The sequence below is a fragment of the Aedes albopictus genome, chromosome 2 (assembly GCF_035046485.1).
Source record: "Aedes albopictus strain Foshan chromosome 2, AalbF5, whole genome shotgun sequence".
Classification (NCBI taxonomy): Eukaryota; Metazoa; Arthropoda; class Insecta; order Diptera; family Culicidae; genus Aedes; species Aedes albopictus.
The window spans coordinates 248,390,233-248,416,407 of NC_085137.1; the positions used below are offsets into that span (position 1 = coordinate 248,390,233).

Here is a 26,175-nt window from a genome sequence, read left to right on the forward strand (position 1 = left end):
TCGCAGATTAATCCAGGAGGGTATATATGGTACGAGAAGAGAATCCATAGATTCTAAGCGAGCCATGTCCGAATAACTACTTATGATAACTGTAAGAAGTCCGACAAGTTTCATTAAGTTTTGCAGAAGGGCTAGATTAGAATCTCAAGATGAATTAAAGGTGTGATGGACGAAATACCTATATAGTTTTGAGGAAAAACAATATACAAATAAAAAAAAAACAAAATTAGTATATATGTGGCTTCAGTGCATCCATCTTCCCAATGGATCACAGGTGATCCACTTCAAAAATCAAATTTTTCATTTCTAACGATATTTTGGAGTAAAACTATACATCTTTTGTTCTGGTGATTTGTTCAGAAACCATTTTATCTATTTTTAAATGTCAAAAAACCTTGTGGGAAAGAAAGGGTTAACCATCTACAAAACGTTGATTAGACCGGTCGTCCTCTATGGGCACGAAACATGGACCCTACGTGCAGAAGACCAACGCGCCCTTGGAGTTTTCGAACGGAAGGTGTTGCGTACCATCTACGGCGGAGTGCAGATGGAAGACGGGACTTGGAGAAGGCGAATGAACCACGAGCTGCATCAGCTGCTGGGAGAACCAACCATCGTCCATACCGCGAAAATCGGGAGGCTACGGTGGGCGGGTCACGTCATCAGGATGTCGGATAGCAACCCGACTAAAATGGTTCTCGAGAGTCATCCGACCGGAACAAAAAGACGTGGAGCGCAGCGAGCTAGGTGGGTCGACCAAGTAGAGGACGATCTGCGGACCCTACGCAGAGTGCGGAACTGGAGGCAAACAGCCATGGACCGAGTGGAATGGAGGCGGCTACTATGTACAGCAGAGGCCACCCCGGCCTTAGCCTGACCGGTAAGGTAAGGTATGAATTATTAGAGCGAGAAAGTATGCTGTTTGACAGATAGTTACCCGGTATGTTGCAAACGAGAACAAAAGGATCACCAACTACATTCGTCATCTATAGTTTATTAACTCTATTTGGTAGGTATATTTTCAACGATTACCAAGTGGTTACACTATGACTAAATGTTAAAAAACCTATGTACATCTTCTCGCCAAACAGCGATTAGGAAATTGAGTATTTGCGGATGCTCTCATGAAATAGTCTTGTCACCGATTTTTTGATGCCTCGTGATACGTATGCTATAAAGTCTTACTTAGATAAAACTAAGTTTCCAGATTATGTACCAAGAAGAGCGCTCATGATTTTGCATTCTTTCTTAAGTAATTTTGACAAATAATTCACTATGGGAAAAAATAACAAGAAACAATGCATACAACATACTTACATTCGTTTCACTATCCCGAATCAGATAATCGCCATCGTGGCCGTGAGTGTTCAGTACCGTATCACATTGACTTCGCGTAATAGCACCGTAGTACCAGCTTTTGCCCGTCAGCGGCGGTCGGTCCAGCAGTTGTTGCGAATTGTTATTATTACTATTGGCGGAGTTGGAATTGTTGTTGTTGGACTGCTGATCGTTTGGCCGTCGATCCAGCGAGTCCGGTCCGCTTCCGTTGTTTCCCCGGTAGGGCTGCGCCAGATACTCGGACAGTTCCTGCAGGTAATTCCGCGGCACCAGTCCAATCTGGCCGTTGTTGTTGCGGGCTTTATACCTAAAAGAGAAAAGGGAATATGTTTTACAGGTGTCTTGGAAGGATTTCTAGTGTGTTTACCATTCCGGATCCGTTGCAGGTCGGTCTAGAATTTCCAGACGGTCTCCCTTCTCGAAGGACAGTTCCGTGTCGTTGTTGGAGTTGAATGAGTATAACGCGACTACAATATCTAGGACATTTTCCGCCATAGCATACGTATGTACGGTGTCGTCTTCGGTTTCCTCTGTCGTGTAGTTACTGGGGAACCAACCGGTCGCGGAGCCACTTTGGCCACGCCACCAGCCATCGTTGGACTTTTCCAGGATCAATATCCGGGTGCCCTTGATGAGCGACAGTTCGTCCTGTTGCTGTGCTTGGTAGTTATACTTAACTATGGCAGTTCCTATGGGGGTGGAAGCTGTTGGGTTGTGTTTTGTTGCCCACATCAACGTGACATCGAAACGAACAACGATGGAGTAGTAAAAGTAATCGATATTAGAAAATTGTACACATGAAGAAAACCGTAGAACGAAAAAAAATGAAATTCGAAAATTTACGTCATACATCAGGAAGAAGATTGATTATCCACAACTGAATGCCAAACGGGGTTAATCCCCCAAAAGATCCGTTTATAAAATAAAGGAAGATGAATGGCACATTATTCAATACAAACTGGCATTCGGGTAAACGACAATTGAGGAAAAGTAACACACCCGTTAAACATTGTTTGGTTATTCCGTATTTGTGTATTTCGATTGATTTTTTTCGTACCATGTTATCGCAAGAGTAAATAGAGCAAAACAAGTAACCCAACTTACCAACGGCGTCCGATGGATCCGGCGGTAACCTCCGACTCATCGTGGGACTGTCAACTTGCCGTGAGGGTGAACAGTTCGGTAGTGTTTTGCTGCCCGAGGAGCCCTTTTTCACCTTCTTCTTGAAGCTGTCGAAGAGCGAAACCGATTTCTTTTCCTTCTTAACATAATTGCTCGGCACGTAGCCGGACTGATTGTGGGAGTTCTGGACGCGCCACCAGTGCTTACTGTCGTCCAGCAGCAGATAGCGTTCGTTTTTCCTAAGGTCTAGCTCTTGAGCACCCTGCGCGGCGTAATCATACTTTGCTACGACGTAGCACACATCCTCTGTAATGGGGTTTTTATTGAATAAATCTAATTGTAGTTGATATGCAGTACTAAACAGACATACATGACTCGGAAGTAGGCATAAGTTATCCATGGTTTAGGAGGAAATGACATTAGGATAAAACTAATTTAAAATTTGAAAAGAGCCTTTTGTTTTAAAAATCTGGAAGTTTCGATTTTCTTAAGGTTTGCGTTTCTCGGATAGACCTGTTTTAAATGATATGATAGGAACATTGTATCACATTTCCATAGATTAACAAATGTCCTGCTTCCATACATATATTACTCCCCACTAGGCACTGCATGTACATAGAAGAGAAAATTCATCCAATTACCTTGCTTGATGCTTCCTGCCATCGGAGATTACAAATTGTTGCAGCACCACCTACGTGTTTGGTTTCGCGCAAGCCAGCACTCCGCCCGATCTGCCACTACACCAATATTGGGCTAAATCACTTACAAACTAATGACTATATTGGGGTTCTATTTCAGGACCAACGCCACTTCTTCGGCACAGCTCTCACACAGCTGTGTATATCTATAGCTGATAAAACGAGCCTTATCGCGGCTTTTTCCTCTCGCCGCAGGCGTCTCAGCTGTTGATGGCAACAACGCCGACCGGTACCAAATCAAAGGATCCGTGCCGCCACGTGATACTTATTTGTTTCCTTTTTGTCCTTCTCCCGTCACCGTATCGACTCACAAGACGCACAAGACTGAAAGTTGATAGGCAGAAAGGATGCCAGAGAGCGGCACCAAGAGAGTCAAGAGTGAACAGGAAGATCCGAGGGAGGACGACTCTCGTCCCTCGAGATTTATATCTGTTGATGATGGGCGATGCTTTCGGAACCACGTTGGGGCTTTCTTCGTGATACCATTGTTTCAGCTTAATAGGTCCTTGATTCACAGGACGACTCTAGTGGAAAGCCTGGAAAAGAAAAGAGAAATAACAAGATGAGTATCATAAATCTTGGGAAAGGTAAACAATGATTGAAACTGTAAGTATTTTTTTGAAACAAGATAAAAATTTAAAATGCATAATCAATTAATGAATTTTCCGTTTTTTATAAAGTCTTATCCTAAATAACTAATTTCAGCGATTCGGTTTTTACCAAAATGACTCAAGCAACTCAGTTGTGCAGCAAAAAGTAGTTTATTTGATTGTTGGATTCAGTGAAATTATCATGTTATGATTCATTAACGGAGGACTGGGCAAGACTGAATAAAATACCAAACGAAATTTGATTTGCAACATCATCCTATGGCATTGTAGATGGAACGTTATACAACAAAACTCCTAATGCAATGGATGTTTGATGAGATTAACCTGGTAGAATAATAACCGAAATTTTAAGATCCCCTTGAGATCCATATTAGCCTGTGCCAGGCAACTGCCGGCAGCGGTCGGGCTACGAGTAACAAGGATTAATTTTTTAACTTCATCATAATCTAGAAGCAAGGACGCATTTTAGCGAAAGCGGGAGTACGACCGCTACCCAAGCCACGACGCGTCGTTAAGGAGATCATCATAGGAGATCTAAACGCTCCGGCAGGCTTCCAATCGTCAGCGCCCACCATCTCATGAACGAAAACAACCTGTATGACTCATTGACTTCGCCGCCCCTAAAAACAGGGCCATACGTAGTACCTTCTTCCAACACAGCATCCCTTTTCGTTACACCTGGAGATCACCACAGCAGATTGACCCAGGACATGGTCGCACTTTCTGATTGACGGATGGCATTTCTCCGAAATTATCGTGGTGACGTCAGGACCCATTGTGGGGCTAACATTGACCCCGATCACTAAACGACCTTGTTCGTGTTCACTTCCCCACCAGCTGATGGTCGCCGTGTGAATCACTTGCTACACCCCTGTAGTTGGCGATGAACTCAACGACACCCTTCTGCTACAACGTCGAGAGGAACAAAGGAGGAATTCATTCTTGGACTACTTCTAGAAAAAAGCACATGCTAATTTTGTACTCGTCTCAAAAATAATTAATACAGTCCATTTCAGTTGTATTACGCCGTGTTTTTATTTCGGGAATCATTCCGTCCGATTCGCCTGCTTCGTGTGCCCTCAACGGTCGTCGTCCGCCGTAAACATTGGACCTTCGGAAGCCGGATAGTTCGCGAGCCGCTATGGACGCGCTTCGAAAACGTCGCGATGTGCTGTTTGAGAGGATGAAGTGGGAACACAAAAATGCAAGTTCAGTGAATAATCGTAAGCCGCCGGTTGGAGAGATACAGGAGCGGCTGAATAAGCTTACGGACTTGTATGACAATTTCGATAAAGTGCAGAGTGAACTTGAAGAAACCACCGATGCTCTTGTGGAAGTTTCCTCTATCTTCAATCACCGCTTGGAATTTGAGAAGCTCTATTACGAAACGAAGGGACTCTACGTGGAAACCATCGATAACGCCAACCCAAGAGGAAGCAGCGAAGGAACATTCCTCGAAACCCCGGGTGCTAACGTCAACATCGAAGATTCGATCAAGTTGCTTCTTGAATCACAAAGACTGCTGATGACGTCACAGGCAGCAGCTTCAAACACCGTTTCACAATTGGCCGGGCGTGTGAATTCCATGAGTGTCGGCGGACCTGTTGCTGATGTTTTCGGGACTGGTGTCGATATCCGTCTACCTACCATCTCACTACCAATCTTCAACGGTGATAGGAAGCAATGGAATTCGTTCAAGGACTTGTTCGAGAGCTGCGTCCACACGAAAAATCTCCGAAATTCAGTGAAACTTCAGTATTTGCTGGCACATTTGGACGGTGACGCGAAGAAGATGGTGAGTGCCTTCACTATTACCGATGCAAACTACATTGAAGTTTGGAACAGACTGAACGAGTTCTACAACAAACCAAAGTACACCGTCTCGGCATTAGTCAGGGAATTCGTTGACCAGCCGTCAGTGCCAACAGCATCTCTAGTTGGATTACGAAAGCTTGTGGCCACATCCGACGAAGTTGTGAGACAGCTTAAAGCACTTGGACCGCAGCATGAGACTCGAGACCCCTGGTTGATTCACCTGCTGTTGGAGAAACTGGACCGCGAAACTCGCACGATGTGGGCCCAAAAAACCGTAGAAGAAGTAAACCCCACGTTTGGCGAATTCTTGAAGTTCCTCGAGCGGCGATGTGATGCTCTGGAGTCGTGTGCATCTTTTTCCAGACGTACGGACACAACAGCAAAAACAGAACGGAAATTAGACCCAACCGCAAAGGCGACTTCATCAAGCAGGGCTGTGCACGGTTTCAGTACAAGTACTCAACAAACCTGTCCACATTGCTACGAAGCTCATACGATCTATCAGTGCGCCGACTTCCGTGAAATTTCGGTGGCAGAACGACGCGACTTGGCTCGAAACGCAAAACTTTGTTTCAACTGCCTCAAAACGACACACCCAGCGAAAAATTGTACCTCCACAACGACGTGCAAACATTGCAAGCAAAGACACCATTCTTTGTTATGCACTGGATGCTTCAGCTCAACTTCAAACCCTGGCCAGCTTCATAGAGAGGTTGCAGCTTCGAAGCAAACCGAAGTACCATCAGAGGAGTCGGTGTCCGGAGAGGTGACATCTCTTGTCACAGAAGTGAAGACCAGCTGCACAACTAACTTCATTAGTATGTTGCCAACTGCTGCCGTCAAAATCAAGGGGAAGAACAATGTCTTCCACAATGCGCGGGCAATCGTGGATTCCGCCTGCATGAACACACTGATCACCAAGCAAGCATTCAACCGCCTTGGCCTGGAACGTCGGAATGCCAACATCCTTGTCAGCGGTATCAGTGACAGCGAACCCAGCAAAGCTCGGGGATCGGTGATGCTCCAAATATCATCGCGATTTGACGACCAAGTTATCATCGTGGTGGAAGCGCTGATTATGGACACCCTGGTTCCAAATCAGCCATGTGAAACGTTCGACATCGATTCAAGTGCCTTTGATGAAATGCCACTTGCGGATCCCAATTTCAACAGAAGTGGTAAAATTGATTTACTGTTGGGGATCGAGGTTTTCTTTTCTATTTTAGAACCTGGGAAACTCCTGGATCCACGAGGTGTTCCGGTCGCGCAGAACTCAATCTTCGGTTACCTGGTTGGTGGTCGCTTTGATACGAGTTCACGTGCCTCCGACTGTCGAACATCAGTTGGTCTAAGTTGCACAGCCGACATAAACTTGGACCAAACTCTGAGGAGATTTTGGGAACTAGAAGAGCTCCCTAAGCCAAAACAGCTGACCGAGGATGAACAGCGTGCAGTGGATATTTTTCGCTCTACCTTGTCTCGAACCGAATCGGGACGTTACGTTGTGCGTCTTTCCTTTGACACCACCAAGCCGGAGCTCGGAGAGTCGGCAAATGCGGCAATTCGACGGTTCAAAGCGGTTGAACGAAAATTCAGCATCGATCCCGAATTCAAGCAACTGTACACACAATTCATGGCCGAGTATCAAGCACTCGGGCATATGGAAAGGGTTCCGTCGACGGAGGTAGCGATCGCTCCAGAGAAGTGCTTCTACCTTCCGCATCATGCAGTATGGAAAGCCGACAGTACGACCACCAAACTCCGTGTCGTGTTCGACGCTTCAAACAAAAGTGATTCCGGTGTTTCGCTGAACGATCGTTTACTCGTAGGACCTAACGTGAACGAGCCGCTTTTTAATGTGTTCGCCAGGTGGCGAACATATAAGATTGCATTTTGCGCTGACGTCCAAAAAATGTATAGGCAAGTTCTTGTCTCCCGAGAGGATGCAGATTATCAACGCATCGTATTCCGTGAAGATCCAAACCACCCATTGGAACATTACCGTTTGCTCACCGTCACATACGGTACGGCAAGTGCAGCGTATCAAGCCGTAGCAACCCTTCATCAAATCGTAGAGGACAATCGAGAGCTGCATCCACTAGCTGCTAGCCGCATTCCTAAAAACTTTTACGTTGACGATCTGCTATCGGGTGCGGATACCGTTGAGGAAGCTGAATTTCTACGGGATGAACTAGTCGATGTGCTCAACTCTGGAGGATTCGTTCTTCGTAAATTGTCAACAAATGAACCGAAGCTGCTCGATGCGGAAACGGACACATGTCATGACGAAGCGATTTCCATTGAGCTACCAAATGAAGGTGATGCCGTAAAGGCTCTTGGGATACGATGGATCCCATCGGACGACGCGTTCTATTTCAAGGTCACCTTCGATATTCACAGTCCAAACACTAAACGACAACTAATTTCCGACGCTTCTAAACTTTTTGATCCATTTGGATGGATCGCTCCGGTGGTTATAAAGGCCAAAATACTATTCCAGTACCTTTGGCTTTACAATCTAAATTGGGATGATCCATTGCCTGCGACAATATGTGAAGAATGGATCGAGTTGAAGGAGACCTTACATCACATTGAAAGGATCAGGATCAAGCGATGGATTCCACATGGCACGGGGCGTCTGCAGCTCCATGGCTTCGCGGATGCCTCTGAAGCAGCTTATGCCGACGTAGTATATGCTCGCTCAGAAGATCATGAAGGACGGATTCAAACCAATCTCGTGGCCGCAAAGACGAAAGTAGCGCCAATCCAGCAGGTGTCTCTGCCACGTCTTGAGTTAATGGCGGCGGAATTGCTGACCGATTTTATGATGAAGCTGATGGAATCTTTTTCGCACTTGGATGTGGAACTGTATGCATGGAGCGACTCTACCATAGTGCTACAATGGCTGGGCTCGCACCCGCGAAAATGGAAAACTTTTGTTGCCAACCGTACTTCTAAAATTTTGGAGCATCTACCAATACAACATTGGAATCATGTGTCTACGAGAGATAATCCTGCTGATTGTGCATCGAGAGGCATCTCGCCGACAGCTCTGGTCGTCCATCCGCTTTGGTGGAGGGGCCCCGCCTGGCTCCATGAGGCTGAAACAAGCTGGCCACAATCAAAGCAACTTGACATAAATGACGATGATCTTTTGGAAGCGCGAAATACGATAACTTGTTTGAGTACAGGTTCAAGTGCACCCTACGACTACGTTGTTGAGAAGTTGCTACTCTGCCGCTCTTCAAGTCTACCTAGTGCTCGTCGTAGTATTTGCTGGGTAAATCGTTTCATGTACAACATGTTGGCCAGCTTAAGGGGACATTCAAAAAAATGTGGATCCCTAACTCCGGATGAAGTTAACGATGGATGTATGCAACTGGCCAGAGCAGCTCAACACGATTGCTTTAAGGCAGAACTGGAATCACTGCAGAAGCAACAAGCATTACCAAACAGCAGCAAACTGAAGGCGCTATACCCGTTTGTCGACTCCAGTGGAACTTTGCGGGTCGGCGGTCGACTCCAAAACTCCGATCTTTTATATCCTTCAAAAGAAGAATAATAAAGATGTTGACAAGTCCAAGTCTTGTGCAGTCTCTGCTGTGTGGTCCAATGACCACCCGTATTTATACTACCTTAGGTAGACATAATGAATGATACCTAGACATTTAGGTATTGTTATGAATAGTATTTCATGTAGGTAGATATCCTATGCGCACAACCATTAGGTAGACACTACAGTCCTTTCCCCTTAAGAAAATTTCAAAAATTTACATTCATCACCAAAATAATGATAGCACAAATAAACTGACGAGTCCGTCACTTCCAAAGAACATATCTGTTCGCTAACAAAACTACAAAAACACGATTTCGCTATCCCAACATCGGCAACTTTACCAAAAAAGTACAAATAACACAAATCCATTCACCAAAACATAACATATGACAATTCCGCCACAAAAGAACAATTTCGTTCACCACAAAAATAACATATCGTTATTACCAAAACAAAAAGACAATTTCGTCAATGCAACATCGGCCAAAATAGAACAATCTGTTCACAACATAATGGCAATTCTACCATAAAAGAACAATTTCGTTCCCCACAAAAAATAACAATTTGTTATTACAACAACCTGAAACCCAAAAAGAAACAATTTCGGAATAACTCAAAAGAAATTACACGTTCCTTGATCCTCGTCGCCACTTTTATATCCTTCAAAAGAAGAATAATAAAGATGTTGACAAGTCCAAGTCTTGTGCAGTCTCTGCTGTGTGGTCCAATGACCACCCGTATTTATACTATTTTAGGTAGACATAATGAATGATACCTAGACATTTAGGTATTGTTATGAATAGTATTTCATGTAGGTAGATATCCTATGCGCACAACCATTAGGTAGACACTACACGATCAACCGTATGATGTCCGCCACCCGGTGGTACTACCGAAGGATCATCGTTATACTCATTTGCTTCTGTTGGAAATACACGAGCAAAACTTGCACGCAGGGGCAAAGCTGATGATTGCCACACTGAACCAACGTTATTGGATAGTTAGCTGTCAAGCATTGGTGCGATCTTTCGTGGACAGGTGCTACATTTGCTGTCGCATGAAAGGGAAAGCAGCAACGCAGTTAATGGGCAGCCTGCCTGCAGTTCGAACGATGCCAGCCCGACCGTTTCTGCATTGTGGTGTAGATTACGCAGGACCCCTCATTATTCGCACCTCAAATTTACGTTCCGCGAAAACTACTAAAGGCTATGTTGCTGTCTTCGTGTGTCTTTCGACGAAGGCGGTCCATCTTGAAGCAGTTACGGATTTGTCGACCAACGCTTTTCTAGCCGCTTTGAAACGCTTCATCAGTCGACGCGGACTATGTGCGGAGCTGTGGTCCGATCACGGAACCAACTTTGTAGGTGCAGATAGGGAAATTCGGAGACATCTGCAATCGAAGGAATTCAATGAAGCTGTCAGCCGATACCTCACCAACATCCGAATCAAGTGGACCTTCATCACGCCTTCAGCCCCCCACATGGGCGGAATCTGGGAGGCAGCCGTTAAAGCTATGAAGAAACATCTTCGTGTGGTACTCGGAAATACTGCGCTGACTTTCGAGGATCTCTCAACTGTTCTCGCCCAAATTGAGGCTTGCTTAATCTCACGTCCGCTTTGCTCAATGTCAACATCACCAGAATCGTGCGACGCTCTTACGCCTGGACATTTTATCATTGGGCACCCGCTCAATGCTCTACCTGAACCAAATATCAGCCACCTTCTAGAGAATCGTCTAGACAAATGGCAACGACTTTCTCGATACGTTAACGAAGTGTGGTCTCGTTGGAGCAGCGAATATCTTTCTACGTTACAGCCTCGGAACAAGTGGCAAGCTTTGCATCAAAACCTGGTTCCCGGACAGTTAGTTGTCATCAAGGGTGAAAACCTGCCGCCAACGTCGTGGGAGCTTAGTAGAATCACCCAAACTCATCCGGATCAATATGGTATAGTCCGTCCCGTGACCGTACGTCGAGGACAGACGGAGTATCAACGTCCGGTGCATAAGCTTGTGCCGCTGCCATGTGATTGAGTCTGTTGCCTCAAGGGGGGGATGATGTTCGTGTTCACTTCCCCACCAGCTGATGGTCGCCGTGTGAATCACTTGCTACACCCCTGTAGTTGGCGATGAACTCAACGACACCCTTCTGCTACAACGTCGAGAGGAACAAAGGAGGAATTCATTCTTGGACTACTTCTAGAAAAAAGCACATGCAAATTTTGTACTCGTCTCAAAAATAATTACCATCAGGATACCAGATTCCGCTTATCTAAGGCCAGTTTCGCAGAAAAACATCATCTGTTGAATGACTGTTAAGCCAATTTGTAATGTTTTTCCATTTTCTGTTAGTTCAATCTTAGTGCAATCAGATATAAATCAAGACTTATGTAAAACTTTTCATAAAAGTATGATTTTATTACATTTGGTTTGAGACCAAAGTGGTCCTAATTCCGCTCACGAACAAATTTATGCCATCTTTTAAATAGACTTTTGCGGACAAGTGCATTATTTTTGCAACTCTATGTTTTTACAATTATTTTTTCCTGTTCCGTAGGAGTGTATAATAGGGATTAAACACACTGTGTACTAAAATCGGCAGATTTTACGACTTTGACGTATTTTTTTGCGTGAGCGGTTATTAGAACACATGAAATTAGCTACAGCTTTTTTGGGCCCAATAGCCGCTCAAAAAATTCATTGTTTTGTTTTTAAAATTTATAAATAAAAGAAAATCGGGTTAAGTACGGTTCCTTTGAATTCCACTAAGAATTTGCATCCTTTGGTGTCAAAGGATGCAATTTCTTAGTGGAATTCAAAGGAACCGTACTTAACCCGATTTTCTTTTATTTACAGATATTCCCCTAACAAGCCCAGGTTAATCATCATTTAAAATTTATGTTATCCGGTAAATATTGCATAAAATGGCTTTGCTCTCGTCTAATTTATATAGTCCAAGAATATCAGCACCGAAAAGAGTGTATTTATGCGTGTAAACTTGATTCTTGCAACAGTGAGCGGCTATTGGGTCATGAGCGGCTACTGGTACACTGACGGTAATACAGTCCATTTCAGTTGTATTACGCCGTGTTTTTATTTCGAGAATCATTCCGTCCGATTCGCCTGCTTCGTGTGCCCTCAACGGTCGTCGTCCGCCGTAAACAGACCTAGAGCGACTAAAGCAACCGGATGTCAACTCAGTACCCAAGTAACCACAAGCATTATGTCATTGCACTAATTCAACCGTATATAAGTATAGCTAATGCAAGATTACCTTTATTCAACATCTTCCAAGCGATAAAGCATTCAGCCTACATTTTGAATGCATTGAAGCATTGGGGGGTTTTGACAGTTCAATGTAGTCCTAAAGAACCGTTGCTTAATGCTTCATTGCATTATCTAGATAAGGGCTGCACAGCACACAGTAATGCAAGCATTTATTGCTCTATATACACCATCACTAAAGTATGCGCCGTTTCTGTTGCATTGTAAACAAAAAGAAACCTGCAGTCCACAGAAAGAGTGTAGGACCATTTTGGATGAAGAAATATATTTTTGTATAGAAAACCATAAATATGAATTTTCAGGAATGGCGACAAGATTTTGTCACAGATCGTCTTGGTTTTAAGACTGAGAATTTACAGCTATGAATTATGACTATACTGAATAGATATGGCCGTTAAATCGCAAGCCGGTTGTCTAATCAACTACCTACTGTAATCTATTGCTTACATTCCCAACTATAAAAGAAACTGCAAGCAAAACAGGGATTCTGTAGAACAATAAGTTATCCATTTATCTTATGAAAATACATGAACTATATAACAATATGATTAGGGCGAACACACAGTCGAGAACTGGTTCAACAAAACAAAATCATCTACTCTTTTTATAACTATTAGGGCCGTTTTCTTCACCTCGGCTTAACCGGTAAGCCAGGCTTACCCATATAGTTAAACCTGGTTTAACGGTTAAGCCAGGGTGAAAATCGGCCCTTAGAAACACAACTCTGTGAGGTATACGCTGAGTATACGTTGCTTTAAATTGCATACTTTCCTCCATAAACATCCATGGCGATCGTAGCACAGTGTTGGCGCGTCCGGCTTTAATCATGGTCAGCAACATGAATCTTGGTTCAATTCCCGAAACCGCAGAAAAAATCATCGCAGTGCGGCAGATACAACAGATATAAGGAGATAAAAATAGACAAATGAATAAAATCTTTTGTTTACATGATTCTATTAAATTTTATTGCATTAGCTATGTGCGATTACCAGCTTCTATACGGTACAAGCATTTTATATACTTTAGCAATGACTACAGTAAAGCCTGTTGATCTAGCCTTATATCCACAATTATAGCGCCACTTTCAACTTTAAAGCTACTTTAATGGTATCTACATGACAACACAACTTTATATCGTATGCCATAAAATACACTATAAAGTGAAATTAGTGCTCCATATACAGCAGCATGGTTACTTGGGTATACACGCAAAACCTCGAGGAAGCGTTGCCAGACTAGGGCGAGCTCGATGTGTCTCCTCTAGAGGATTGCTGGAATGCAGTAAAAGCAGTAATCAACGACGCAGCCGAGGGGGTGCGTGGAAAGGAGTCAACGGAACGATTTTTTCCGGGGTATAACGTCCAAACATGCGGCTTTAACACCGACAGTATGGCCTCGGACGTTATGGTTTGGCCCCTTTTTAACTACCAACCAAAGCTTGACGAATCCCTTCGGCGTACTATGTCCTATGAAGCTTGCATGTGATAATACCAAGTGTTAAATAGTTTTTGTGCTTGAAATAACTTCCATTCCCGTTGATATGAATCCTAGAGCCTTTGAACTTTTGGCAATATGTTTCATCTATCTTCTATCTATATATATAAAAATGGATTTCCGTCTGTCTGTCTGTCTGTCTGTCTGTCTGTCTGACCGCTATGCATTCGGAAACTACTGAACCGATCGGTGTGAAATTTTGTATGTGGGTACTGTTGGGGCCGGGGAAGGTTCTTAGCTTGGTGTGAGACCTCTCCGATCTCTGGAACGGGGGGCTCCCATACAGATGACTTTGCGGGGCATGTCCCTATTGAGCTGTACGTCAAAAAACACAGTAGGCAGGCAGTACGACGTTTGCCGGGACAGCTAGTATATATATAAAAATGAATTTCTGTCTGTCTGTCTGTCTGTCTGTCTGTCTGTCGGTCTGTCTGTCTGTCTGTCTGTCTGTCTGACCGCTATGGATTCGAAAACTACTGGACCGATCGGCGTGAAATTTTGTATGTGGATGCTGTTGGGGCCGGGGAAGGTTCTTAGCTTGGTGTGAGACCTCTCCGGTCTCTGGAACGGGGGGCTCCCATACAGATGACTTCACCGGGGACGTCCCTTTGGAGCTGTTTGTCAAAAAACACAGTAGGCAGGCAGTACAGGGCAATATGACGTTTGCCGGGTCAGCTAGTTAATAATAAAATACGAAAATGATCTAAAAAATTTTGAATTAAATCGGCTTAGTTGTTGATTATTGATCGTTATGATGATTTGTTCGCCAAGGACGCCGTTCGACTCGACGATGAAACCAAGGTCAGGTTGCTGCTACGGAAGCTCGGCCAATCGGAGCACGAGAGGTACACCAGCTACATCCTCACAAAGAGTCCCAACGCAATCTGGTTCGACGACACGGTGAGTAAGTTGAAAAGCTTATTCGGAACACCAGAGTCTGTGATCAGCAGACGGTATCGGTGCTTGCAAGTCAAGAAGCAAGCCACCGAAGATTACAAGACGTTTACCTGTCGGGTGAACAAACTCTGGATCGGGTTCGAGCTTGGGAAGCTCTCGGAGGACCAATTCAAGTGCCTCATGTCCGTCTGTGGGCTGAAGGTGGAAAGCGATGCGGAGATCAGGACGAGGTTGCTCAGCCGCATTGAAGAGCGGGACAACGTCACCCTGGAGCAGATTTCGGACGAGTGTAAGCGGCTTCTCAACATCAAGCACGATACGGCGATGATCGAGGCAGCGTCGTCGTCGGCAGCAGTGCAATCACTGAAGAAGCAGGACGGAAAGAGGAACTACCGTTCCGAGAGAGGATCAGCAGAATCAAAATCCAGTCCTCAGAAGGGCGCCCGTCCAACGACGCCTTGTTAGAACTGTGGTGCCATGCACTACTCCAAAGACTGTCCGTTCAAGAACAACCGGTGCAAGGAATGTGGTCAAATCAGTAACAAGGACGGATACTGCTCCAGTGCTAAGAAAATCAAGTCTCCCAGCAAGCGGTATACGAGGAAGCAAGCGAATACAAGAAGTGTGCAGGTGAAGAACATCCGGAAGCGACGAAGGTTCGTGAAAGCGGAAGTCATCGGCTGGCAAGTCAGTCTGCAGCTCGATTCTGCGTCGGACATCAGTATCATCTCCGAGCAGACATGGCAGAAGATCGGGTAGCCTGCATCAACTCCAGCAACTGTCAAAGCAGCAACAGCGTCGGGCCAACCCCTGAAGTTACAGTTTCAGTGTTGCTGCGAAATCATCATCACGGGAGAGAAGCGCACTGGTCAATTCTACGTAGTCCAGCAACAGCTCAATCTGCTTGAGAGATCTAGCCAATGGACCAATTCTGCAATCAGGCGCAAAATACAAACCATCATCAAGGTGCACGGTCATTCAAAAAACATATCAACCAGTTGCGTAGCCGACCAGGTGCTTACACCACACAAAAGCCCAGCACGATTCCGTCAAAGGCCGGCAAACATCAGTTGCCTTTCGACATCTTGCTTCAAGCCTGCAATCTGCATCAGCCAAGTCATGCTCAATCAGTTCGCCATTCTCCGTCACGTTCACCTTCGCTACCAACTCCAGCACCATCCGTTCCGGTGGCACAGATGCCATCGACGCTTGCAGCACCATCCGAGCACTTGACTCCACTGCAAGCTACACCAGCTCAACCGAGCCTGATCTGGGTGTCTCCAGCCACGACGGAGACTCGTGAGTCGTCTTGTGTGTCACCGTCAACGTCCAGATTCCCATCATCCTCGGCAACAAGCTCCGCAGAGTTTATGCCAGCAACAGAGACCGAAACAGCTGGCCCGTTACCTCGCCGCTCTTCACGCCAACGAAGACCGCCGATAAGGTTCAACCCGTACCAGCTGTATTAAGAGGGAAGATGTTGGGAACCACTAGACCAACCTAGTATACAACCGATCACTACCACCACCAACACTGCTATGCTCACTGGTAGCAGCGTGACTGTTACCCGTAGATGCGCGAAGCATAATTGTAAACAATAACATTCAGCCATTGTAAATAGTCCGCGCGCTTCCCGCAAATGCATGTTCGTTTAGTTCATTCGTAATAAAGTTTTAGTATGTTTGTTTTGTACGTTTGCAATTAATTAATGTGCAACGATGCACTCGACCACCCCGCCGGCGCGTACGTAACAATTCTCAAAGTTAATTTCTAAGAATTACCCTAAAAAAATCCTACTGAAATTCATGCTCATTCTTCGAAAAAGTTTGTATTGGGTACTTTGCCGTGTGCAGCATAGTTATTCCATATTCTATTGTAATAATTGTAATAATGTTAAAAGATAGCTTAGTTTCCATACTTTACAGGGAAAATATAGAAACGGAGCCAAAACTACTTTTATTATTTATTACAGCGTGTGGCAATGATGGGAACCCTGTACCAGTTATGGTTACATTTTTTAACTTCGGTTCCTTTTCGCACTATGTGCATGCATTCCTTATGGGGTTAGCAATAACTGGTACAGTGTACCAGTGGTACACTATGGCGAAAAAAGAAGCCGAAATTTTAAGGAAAACGATTTATTTTATTTATTTTTTAAGGTGAAAATAAACTATGGCGAATAATTGGTACTATAGCCATAACTGGAACACTTACCCTATTTAAGATGAGCTGCGTTAATTTGCAAATCAAAAGTTAAGTTCCTCCTAGCCCATTTCAGTTGAAAGTGTCTTTTATTCATACAACATTGTAGACTATTCAAATTTAATGTTCAAATGAAACTTTACGGAGCTCGCGGATTTAACGCTAATTCATTTTCAAAGTCGCGCGAATTTGACGCGGATTCAAATTTTGCTCGCGCGGATTTGACGCGGATTTTTTTTTTTCAAGCTTCTTGAAACAACCCAGTAAATGTGGTTGAGCAAATAAGTGTATGCGTGTATCAGTATCCTTATTATTTAGAGAGTTGGTATCTTTGGGGGTTTAACTGGCCAACAGAGATGCTCAGGAGGTTTAGGAACGTTCCAGCAGTTTTCAAGGAGTTGCAGGGATGTTCTAGGGATTCTAGGGTGTTTCAGGGTCTTTTCAGAGAATTTGTAAGGCGTTCCAGGGGTATTCTAGTGGTTTTCAGGTTGTTCCAGAGAGTTTCAAGGTGTTTCAAGAGCGTTCTAAGGTGTTTCATAGGTATTCTAAGGGCTTGTATGGTTTTCGGTCCAGGGGATTTGAGGGATTTTAGAGAGATTCGAGGTGTTGCAGGCGTTCAAAAAACCCCTGATATCACCTGAGACACTTTGAAAACCCCTTTAGAATCCCATCTGAATCTCCATTGAAAGCCCTCTAAAACCCACTGAAATGCCTCGGTACACCTTTAAACCCCTTATAATATCCATTGAATCTCTCCTGGAAGCTTATTGTAACCCCCGCAAACCCTTCAGAAGCCGCCTGAAACCTCCCCACCACCAGAAACCACTTCAAACCTCCCAAAAACTCTCTGACACTGACCTGAAACCTGGCTATTAAATCCCTCTGAATCCGTCGGAAACCCTTTCGAAGACCTCATGGAACCCATTGTTAAGCATTGATACACATTGAAATTCCTCTGAAACATCCCGAAAATCCTGTTGGAAGATCCTTGGGATATTTTGTATTCATATGGATGTGAATGCATACCGAAGTGATTAAGAGAAACCAAACCCAACAAACATTTTTGCTGTATTAAAGTGAAACAAACCACTCTTATGCAAACTTTATCTTGAGAAACTGCTATTCAGCTAGTTTTGTAACTAGGGAATAACTCTGAAATAAGATAATCGGAATTCTATGTCGGTGTTCTAATCTCTAATGGATGCTTCGCTTTTGCCGACAAAGGAATTTCGTATGAGTTGCCCAATTGGAAAGCGGATTCAGTCTTTAGACTTTTACAGAAATAACCCAAGTAACCATGCTGCTGTATATGGAGCACTAATTTCACTTTATAGTGTATTTTATGGCATACGATATAAAGTTGTGTTGTCATGTAGATACCATTAAAGTAGCTTTAAAGTTGAAAGTGGCGCTATAATTGTGGATATAAGGCTAGATCAACAGGCTTTACTGTAGTCATTGCTAAAGTATATAAAATGCTTGTACCGTATAGAAGCTGGTAATCGCACATAGCTAATGCAATAAAATTTAATAGAATCATGTAAACAAAAGATTTTATTCATTTGTCTATTTTTATCTCCTTATATCTGTTGTATCTGCCGCACTGCGATGATTTTTTCTGCGGTTTCGGGAATTGAACCAAGATTCATGTTGCTGACCATGATTAAAGCCGGACGCGCCAACACTGTGCTACGATCGCCATGGATGTTTATGGAGGAAAGTATGCAATTTAAAGCAACGTATACTCAGCGTATACCTCACAGAGTTGTGTTTCTAATAGTTATAAAAAGAGTAGATGATTTTGTTTTGTTGAACCAGTTCTCGACTGTGTGTTCGCCCTAATCATATTGTTATATAGTTCATGTATTTTCATAAGATAAATGGATAACTTATTGTTCTACAGAATCCCTGTTTTGCTTGCAGTTTCTTTTATAGTTGGGAATGTAAGCAATAGATTACAGTAGGTAGTTGATTAGACAACCGGCTTGCGATTTAACGGCCATATCTATTCAGTATAGTCATAATTCATAGCTGTAAATTCTCAGTCTTAAAACCAAGACGATCTGTGACAAAATCTTGTCGCCATTCCTGAAAATTCATATTTATGGTTTTCTATACAAAAATATATTTCTTCATCCAAAATGGTCCTACACTCTTTCTGTGGACTGCAGGTTTCTTTTTGTTTACAATGCAACAGAAACGGCGCATACTTTAGTGATGGTGTATATAGAGCAATAAATGCTTGCATTACTGTGTGCTGTGCAGCCCTTATCTAGATAATGCAATGAAGCATTAAGCAACGGTTCTTTAGGACTACATTGAACTGTCAAAACCCCCCAATGCTTCAATGCATTCAAAATGTAGGCTGAATGCTTTATCGCTTGGAAGATGTTGAATAAAGGTAATCTTGCATTAGCTATACTTATATACGGTTGAATTAGTGCAATGACATAATGCTTGTGGTTACTTGGGATGACATGCGGTATAAAGTTTTGTCATATAGGTACCATTAAAGTAGGTTTAAAGTCGAAAGTGGCGCTACTATTGTTGTTTTAAAGCAAGCTTTACTGTGGTGATTGCTAAAGCATATAAAATGCTTGTACCATATAGCTAATGCATTGAAATCATATGAAATGAATGAAAGAGTGAGAGTCTCGGAACAACTATGAGAAGATGAAAATATATGGAAAAACGAAAAAAAAAAACTTTTTTCTTTTGTTGGCATAATGTCTTAAAATCATGCCAACAAAAGAAAAAAGTTTTTTTTTTTTTCATTTTTCCCTATCATCTTCTCATAGTTGTTCCGACACTCTCACTCTGATGTGTTTTATTCTGTTTCGGGAATTGAACCTAGACTGCTGCAACTGGACCACGATAAGATTCGAACGCGCTAACGCTGTGTGCTACGATTTTGCACCTGGAAAATGTGCAACATAAAGTAACGTATACTCAGCTCGTGTCTTATTGAGTAGTGTTATCAGCAGCTCTTAAAAGTTGTGCTGGATTCTGACTGCCATCAGTTATCTTATTTTCTCATATTCATTCGAAAGCAAGTAATTACAGAACCGATTGATTCCACAAACGAAGAAAATATGAAGATGTAAATTCGTCTTGTGGATTCTGTTTTTTTTTTTTTTGTTTTCATACGTCCTCACTTCTACCAAAAATACAATAAATAAGAAACAATACAAACAGCACTCCAATACTTTCTTTTATGAAAACGGGGTACCATGTTAAATAAGGAAAGCAATACCCCATATACTTTTTGTTCCCTCAGCATCTCATTGTTTTCATGTCCCAACCAGAAACCATACATAATATAAATTTTCAAACAGCAACATCTGAGCTTGGTAATCTATCTGAGAGTTTTTTTTTCTGTTTACAACGATGGAAGCTTTAGTAAAAGCATATGTAAAATAATAAATGCTTGCATTATTGATTGCCATAAAGCTTTTAACATGATAATGCAATGAAGCGTTAAACAACGGCCCTATAAAACTATACTGAGCAGTCAAAATCCTATAATGCTTCAATGCTTTCAAAATGTAGATTAAAGGCTTCATTACTTGACAGATGTAGAATAAAAGTTATCTTGCATTAGCTAAACTATAATACGATTGAATTAATGTTATGACATAATGCTTGTGGTTACTTAGGTAATTATACCTGGAAAGTCTATGACATTCGTTTACTTTAGAAAATCGGAAAAAAAGGCTAAATCATTATACTTACCCTTTTCTTTTTCAGGTAATGTACGACGTATTAAATAAAATATGTGTAAAATAGGTTACAATACAAAACAAATCAAATTAACACATAATTGAAATACAATTCTATGAACGAAAAGATGCAATCGAGTTGTATACGCAATTCCTCCATCAAATTGGTCGAGGTCAGCTCTAGCTCGCTCGTGGGAAACTAATTCAATGCGCAGCAACGGCGACTAACTCAAGACCAAGCGCCCACGACCATCCGAAATAAAGCAAGACTGCGACTGTACGAAACGAACTCATTGTCGCACCGCAACCAAATTGGATTCGAATCATTATTAAACCAAAGGTGATGTCTCTCACTCTGAAGAAGCAAAAAAAAAAATACTACTCCCCCACCACGCTGCGTAGGAAGATATATTTCAGTTTCCGCTTCGACTCGGTTAATGGCTTTAGCACATGAAATGTGCCACTTATTCTAATCTTGTGGACCGTTGTATACCCGAGCCGAAAAATGTGACCAGTTGCTAACGATTTTATCAAACATAAAACATCTCATAAGCTCATAGTTTTTTATGCATGAAAATATGAAAGTAGTGAGTATCAACCAGTCTTGACAAAAAATAGTGCCAAAAAAGGCATTTTTTCTTTGTGTGAAGAACTAGCAATGTTAAAATTCACAAAAATAAAAAGATTAAAAAAGCAAGTCATAACTTCATACAACTATTATAGTCCAAATATGATGAGAATAGCAGATGTGTACTGGTTATATTTCAATTATACATCACTGGTATCAATTCGATTTTTTTATAAATTTTAAATCAATCGACGATACCAAAATACACTTTATTTTATACAGCAAGTACACCTACTGAATTTTAATTTCACTACTTTTGTATTGATGTCAAAATTAATAAACATTATATTTAAATTTGTGTTATCAACCATGTTTTAAAAAACATAATAACGTTTTGATGATTTTCGGAACAATGATTCTGTTCGGGAATCTGGTTGGTATGGATTACCCATTTTCAGGTTTTGTCTCGCGCACAACAAAACAATAATCTTCCTCTGATTCGCAAGCTATACTGTGGCCGGGTAACGGGGTGATTTCTTGGACGAGAAAATCCTCAACGGGCTCTCCACTTCTGGCTGCGTCGAGTCGAGAGGTCTCGACTGGTGATTGTCGGAAAAACAAAAGCCTCCGATATAAAATAAATGAAAACACGTACCGCCTCGACGACACCGCACGGCTTCGAGAGACTCGGCTGTTTTCCCCACATTTAACGACAGGATTCAACATATCTACATGCCGGGGAGGTGAATCGCCTCGCTGCTGCTGGCCGCAGAGAAAGGATGGATGGTGGAAACAATGTACACACAGAAAGGACGAAAGTTATACGCCCCGGTCCCTATAGCGAGGAGGAAACATAATCACGAAAACAGCACCATAAACACTAATACTAGTGTAGGCACAGACACGGACCATAGGACACTCCGGAACAGAATGTGACAGGCAGAAGTTTTTCGTATTTACAGGACGGATCACCTTTTCACGCGTCGGAAAATTCGATGGGTGGGTGATGGACTCACTTGTCTATTGACAGTTGGGATTATGAATATGAAATCGATTCACTTTCAGAGTGTGATAATTTGAACTGGTGAATAAGCTACTTCAATGACAACTACATTGTATCTCATAGTAGAATAAAACAAAAAAAGCATTAAAACAACATATGGGAATCGTCAGCACATCTGTTCCTTTCTTTCTGACCACCCGATTGCAATGATACTAACATTGTTATGTTCGTATATCCAAGAAAGACCATGCTAAGGATGACGGACCGGTAAAGCCTGGGTATTTTGCATAATTCAGATCTCATTGAGATCCATTAGCCTCTGCCCAGCAACTCCTATCCCTACCGCCGCGAGTAACCTTAGGCGAGATCGGGTAACCAATTTTGGAGGGAACTTTGGTCGTAGGCTGACAGGGAAGGGAGCCTTGGCTTTTTTTTCTAAACCATAGGGGGATAATCTGCAAACAGACACCCTAACAGGAAGGTTAGGATAGTGTGGGGCTGAGGCCGTCTTCTACTACAATAGTAGAAGCCAGGACTATTCTCTCCTCGACCCTTTAAACACATTCCTATGGTCGCCAAACCCTACGTCTCCCCGGAACCACCAAGAAGGTATTGCTTCAGAGAGGGGCTAGTGCATATTGCACCCTCAAGGTTAGCTGCGTAGCCTGCAGCAACGAACATCGATGACTCGCTTTGGAGAGTCCATCATGGTAACATGCTGGCGCTTAGCCAGTTTCCCGAGCAGAGTTGATGTGCACGTGCTGTAGTCCCATGTGCGGGAGCCACATGGCAAGCGAGCTCCCAGGAGCTCTGTACATTTTGAGACTGAAAGTTGTGTGCCTCATTTTTCTCAAGATGTGTCTCATGAGCTTCGTCTCATGCGCTGATTAAATTAGAAAATTTTACGACAAAAACTTCCTAAACGAACGAGAATTGATACCTTAACCTTTGCATTGAGAGTCTCTAGTCGTATCGTATAAACCAACCAGACACTTGAGTTGTGTACGGAAAAAAGTTGTTGAGGTTCTTCGTTACCAAGAAGTTGTTTTGGACCTTAGATACCAACAGCTCACGCAGCGCATGAGACGAGCTCCCCGGGAGCTAGGCGCTAAGCTCGCACCCACCAGATTTTCGTGAGCCTCCTAGCAGCGCAGCACACTGCGATTTTGAAGAGCTGTGAGACAATTTGGTGGGAGGCTCGCTGTCACATTTATGTACACATGAGCAATGGGAAACTCTGTTCCCGAGTGGTCCTCGCCACTCCCGTTGTCCTCGGAAGGCGGGCAGGGTCAACCCCGCCCGCGCCCTACTGCTGAGCGGACATCAAGAACTGATGCCCACATGCAACCCAATCTGACCTGCCCGTAAGGAAGGGTATCACTACCCTTCATGCCCTATCAGATGCATCCGTAGGTTGCAGACAGCAGGGTCTCACCTACCCCGACCCTTGCCGGGGACCCCTTTCCAACCACGGGCTCGGATCCAACCCAGTAGACTGACGCCACGACAGCACCGCTACCGGGACTTTCTCTCCGCGGCCACTTAATCGCTGTAAGGGTCGATCTCGACCGCAGGGCACCGGTATGACCTACGAAGCCGACTTCGAACCCCTGGACCACCTCTTGTACTACATCTGGACTAGCCATTCTCCGAGTCCACGCGCCACCTCCTCTGTAGCTCCCAGACGATATGGGTGATAGCCGTTGAAACGGCATTCCAGCTAATCTCATCCCTACACATCCTCTGGACCAAATTGTCCGGAGTTGTGTCCTCCCCGCATGTGGCAAGCATGCGGTCACACATTGTGCGAAAACGCGGGCACACGAACAAAACGTGTTCCGCCGTTTCCTCTAAACCATTGCACACTGGTCATTCGGGAGAATCCGCATGCACGAAACGGTGTAGATACTGTCGGAAGCAACCATGACCTGTAAGGACCTGTGTCAGGTGGAATGTAACTTCCCCATGGCGCCTATTAATCCAACTATCTACCCTCGGGCACGGTAAAGGCTGGGTATGCTGCGCAATTCAGATCCCATTGTGATCCACTAGCCTCTGCCCAGCAACACCTATCCCTACCTCCACGCGGTACCGGCCGGAAACTATGAGCAACCTTAGGGAAGATCGGGTAACCAACCCCGGTGGGAACTTTGGTCATAGGCTGACAGGGAAGGGGGGGTTTGCTTCGGTAAACCTGAGCGTCTGTTCTCCAGGAAGAGCGGCTCACAACAGCGTCTGATCCCCATGTTAGGGGCGGCTGATCTACGTCCGAGTGCCAGGGAAGGACTCTAAGCTCAACTGTGCACTATGGTCCTCCGGAAAGTAGGGGGTTGGTGTCAGGCCATACGAGCCAGCCGTAAAAAAACATTGTAGCGGAAAATCAGCAACAAAATAATACGAACCGAGACCAACGGCAACGACCCCAGCGAACAAAAAGGACTTGCGATTGGAAACTCGGTACGTGGAACTGCCGATCTCTCAACTTCATTGGGAGCACCCGCATACTCGCCGATCTACTGAAGGACCGCGGGTTCGGCATCGTAGCGCTGCAGGAGGTGTGTTGGACAGGATCTATGGTGCGAACGTTTAGAGGTAATCATACCATCTACCAGAGCTGCGGCAACACACGCGAGCTGGGAACAGCTTTCATCGTGATGGGTGATATGCAGAGGCGCGTGATCGGTTGGTGGCCGATCGACGAAAGAATGTGCAGGTTGAGGATCAAGGGCCGATTCTTCAACTTCAGCATAATAAACGTGCACAGCCCACACTCCGGAAGTACTGATGATGACAAGGACGCATTTTACGCGCAGCTCGAACGCGAGTACGATCGCTGCCCAAGCCACGACGTCAAGATCATCGTATGAGATTTGAACGCTCAGGTAGGCCAGGAGGAGGAATTCAGACCGACGATTGGTAAGTTCAGCGCCCACCAGCAAACGAACGAAAACGGCCTACGACTCATTGATTTCGCCGCCTCCAAAAATATGGCCATACGTAGCACCTTTTTCCAACACAGCCTCCCTTATCGTTACACCTGGAGATCACCACAGCAGACAGAATCTCAAATCGACCACGTTCTGATTGACGGACGGCACTTCTCCGACATTATCGACGTCAGGACCTATCGTGGCGCCAACATAGACTCCGACCACTATCTGGTGATGGTCAAATTGCGCCCAAAACTCTCCGTCATCAACAATGTACGGTACCGGCGACCGCCACGGTACAACCTAGAGCGACTGAAGCAACCGGATGTCGCCTCAGCATACGCGCAGAATCTCGAAGCCGCGTTGCCAGACGAGGGCGAGCTCGATGAGGCCCCTCTAGAGGACTGCTGGAGTACAGTGAAAGCAGCCATCAACGACGCAGCCGAGAGCACCATCGGATACGTGGAACGGAATCGACGGAACGAATGGTTCGACGAAGAGTGCAGAACGGTTTTGGAGGAGAAGAACGCAGCGAGGGCGGTAATGCTGCAGCAAGGGACTCGACAGAACGTGAAACGTTACAAACAGAAGCGGAAACAGCAGACCCGCCTCTTTCGGGAGAAAAAGCGCCGCCTGGAAGAAGCGGAGTGTGAAGAAATGGAACTGCTGTGCCGTTCCCAAGAAACACGGAAGTTCTATCAGAAGCTCAACGCATCCCGCAACGGCTTCGTGCCGCGAGCCGAAATATGCAGGGATAAAGACGGAGGCCTCTTGACGGACGGACGTGAGGTGATCGAAAGGTGGAAGCAGCACTTCGATCTGCACCTGAACGGCGTGGAGAACGTAGGCACGGGAGCCCACGGCAACGGAAGGAACGACGACGCCAGTGCAGCGGAGGACGGAAATGAACCAACTCCCACGCTGAGGGAAGTTAAGGAT

General features: G+C 44.3%; 2 protein-coding genes across 2 annotated transcripts in view; both read right to left on the minus strand.

Moving 5' to 3' along the window:
* LOC134288002 (craniofacial development protein 2-like) overlaps positions 1–26,175 on the minus strand; it is a 366,803-nt gene that overhangs the window by 126,358 nt on the left and 214,270 nt on the right. The gene's annotated exons all lie outside the window — the stretch shown is intronic.
* Positions 1–26,175, minus strand: part of LOC109424435 (cytoplasmic protein NCK1) — a 45,769-nt gene that overhangs the window by 9,081 nt on the left and 10,513 nt on the right. The window contains exons 2-5 of the mRNA XM_029859040.2: positions 3,102–3,694; positions 2,443–2,766; positions 1,706–2,042; positions 1,318–1,645 (exon numbers count right to left, since the gene is read on the minus strand). Coding sequence (XP_029714900.1) covers positions 1,318–1,645; positions 1,706–2,042; positions 2,443–2,766; positions 3,102–3,123 — 1,011 coding nt within the window. The 5' untranslated portion in view covers positions 3,124–3,694. The remainder of the gene's footprint in view (positions 1–1,317; positions 1,646–1,705; positions 2,043–2,442; positions 2,767–3,101; positions 3,695–26,175) is intronic.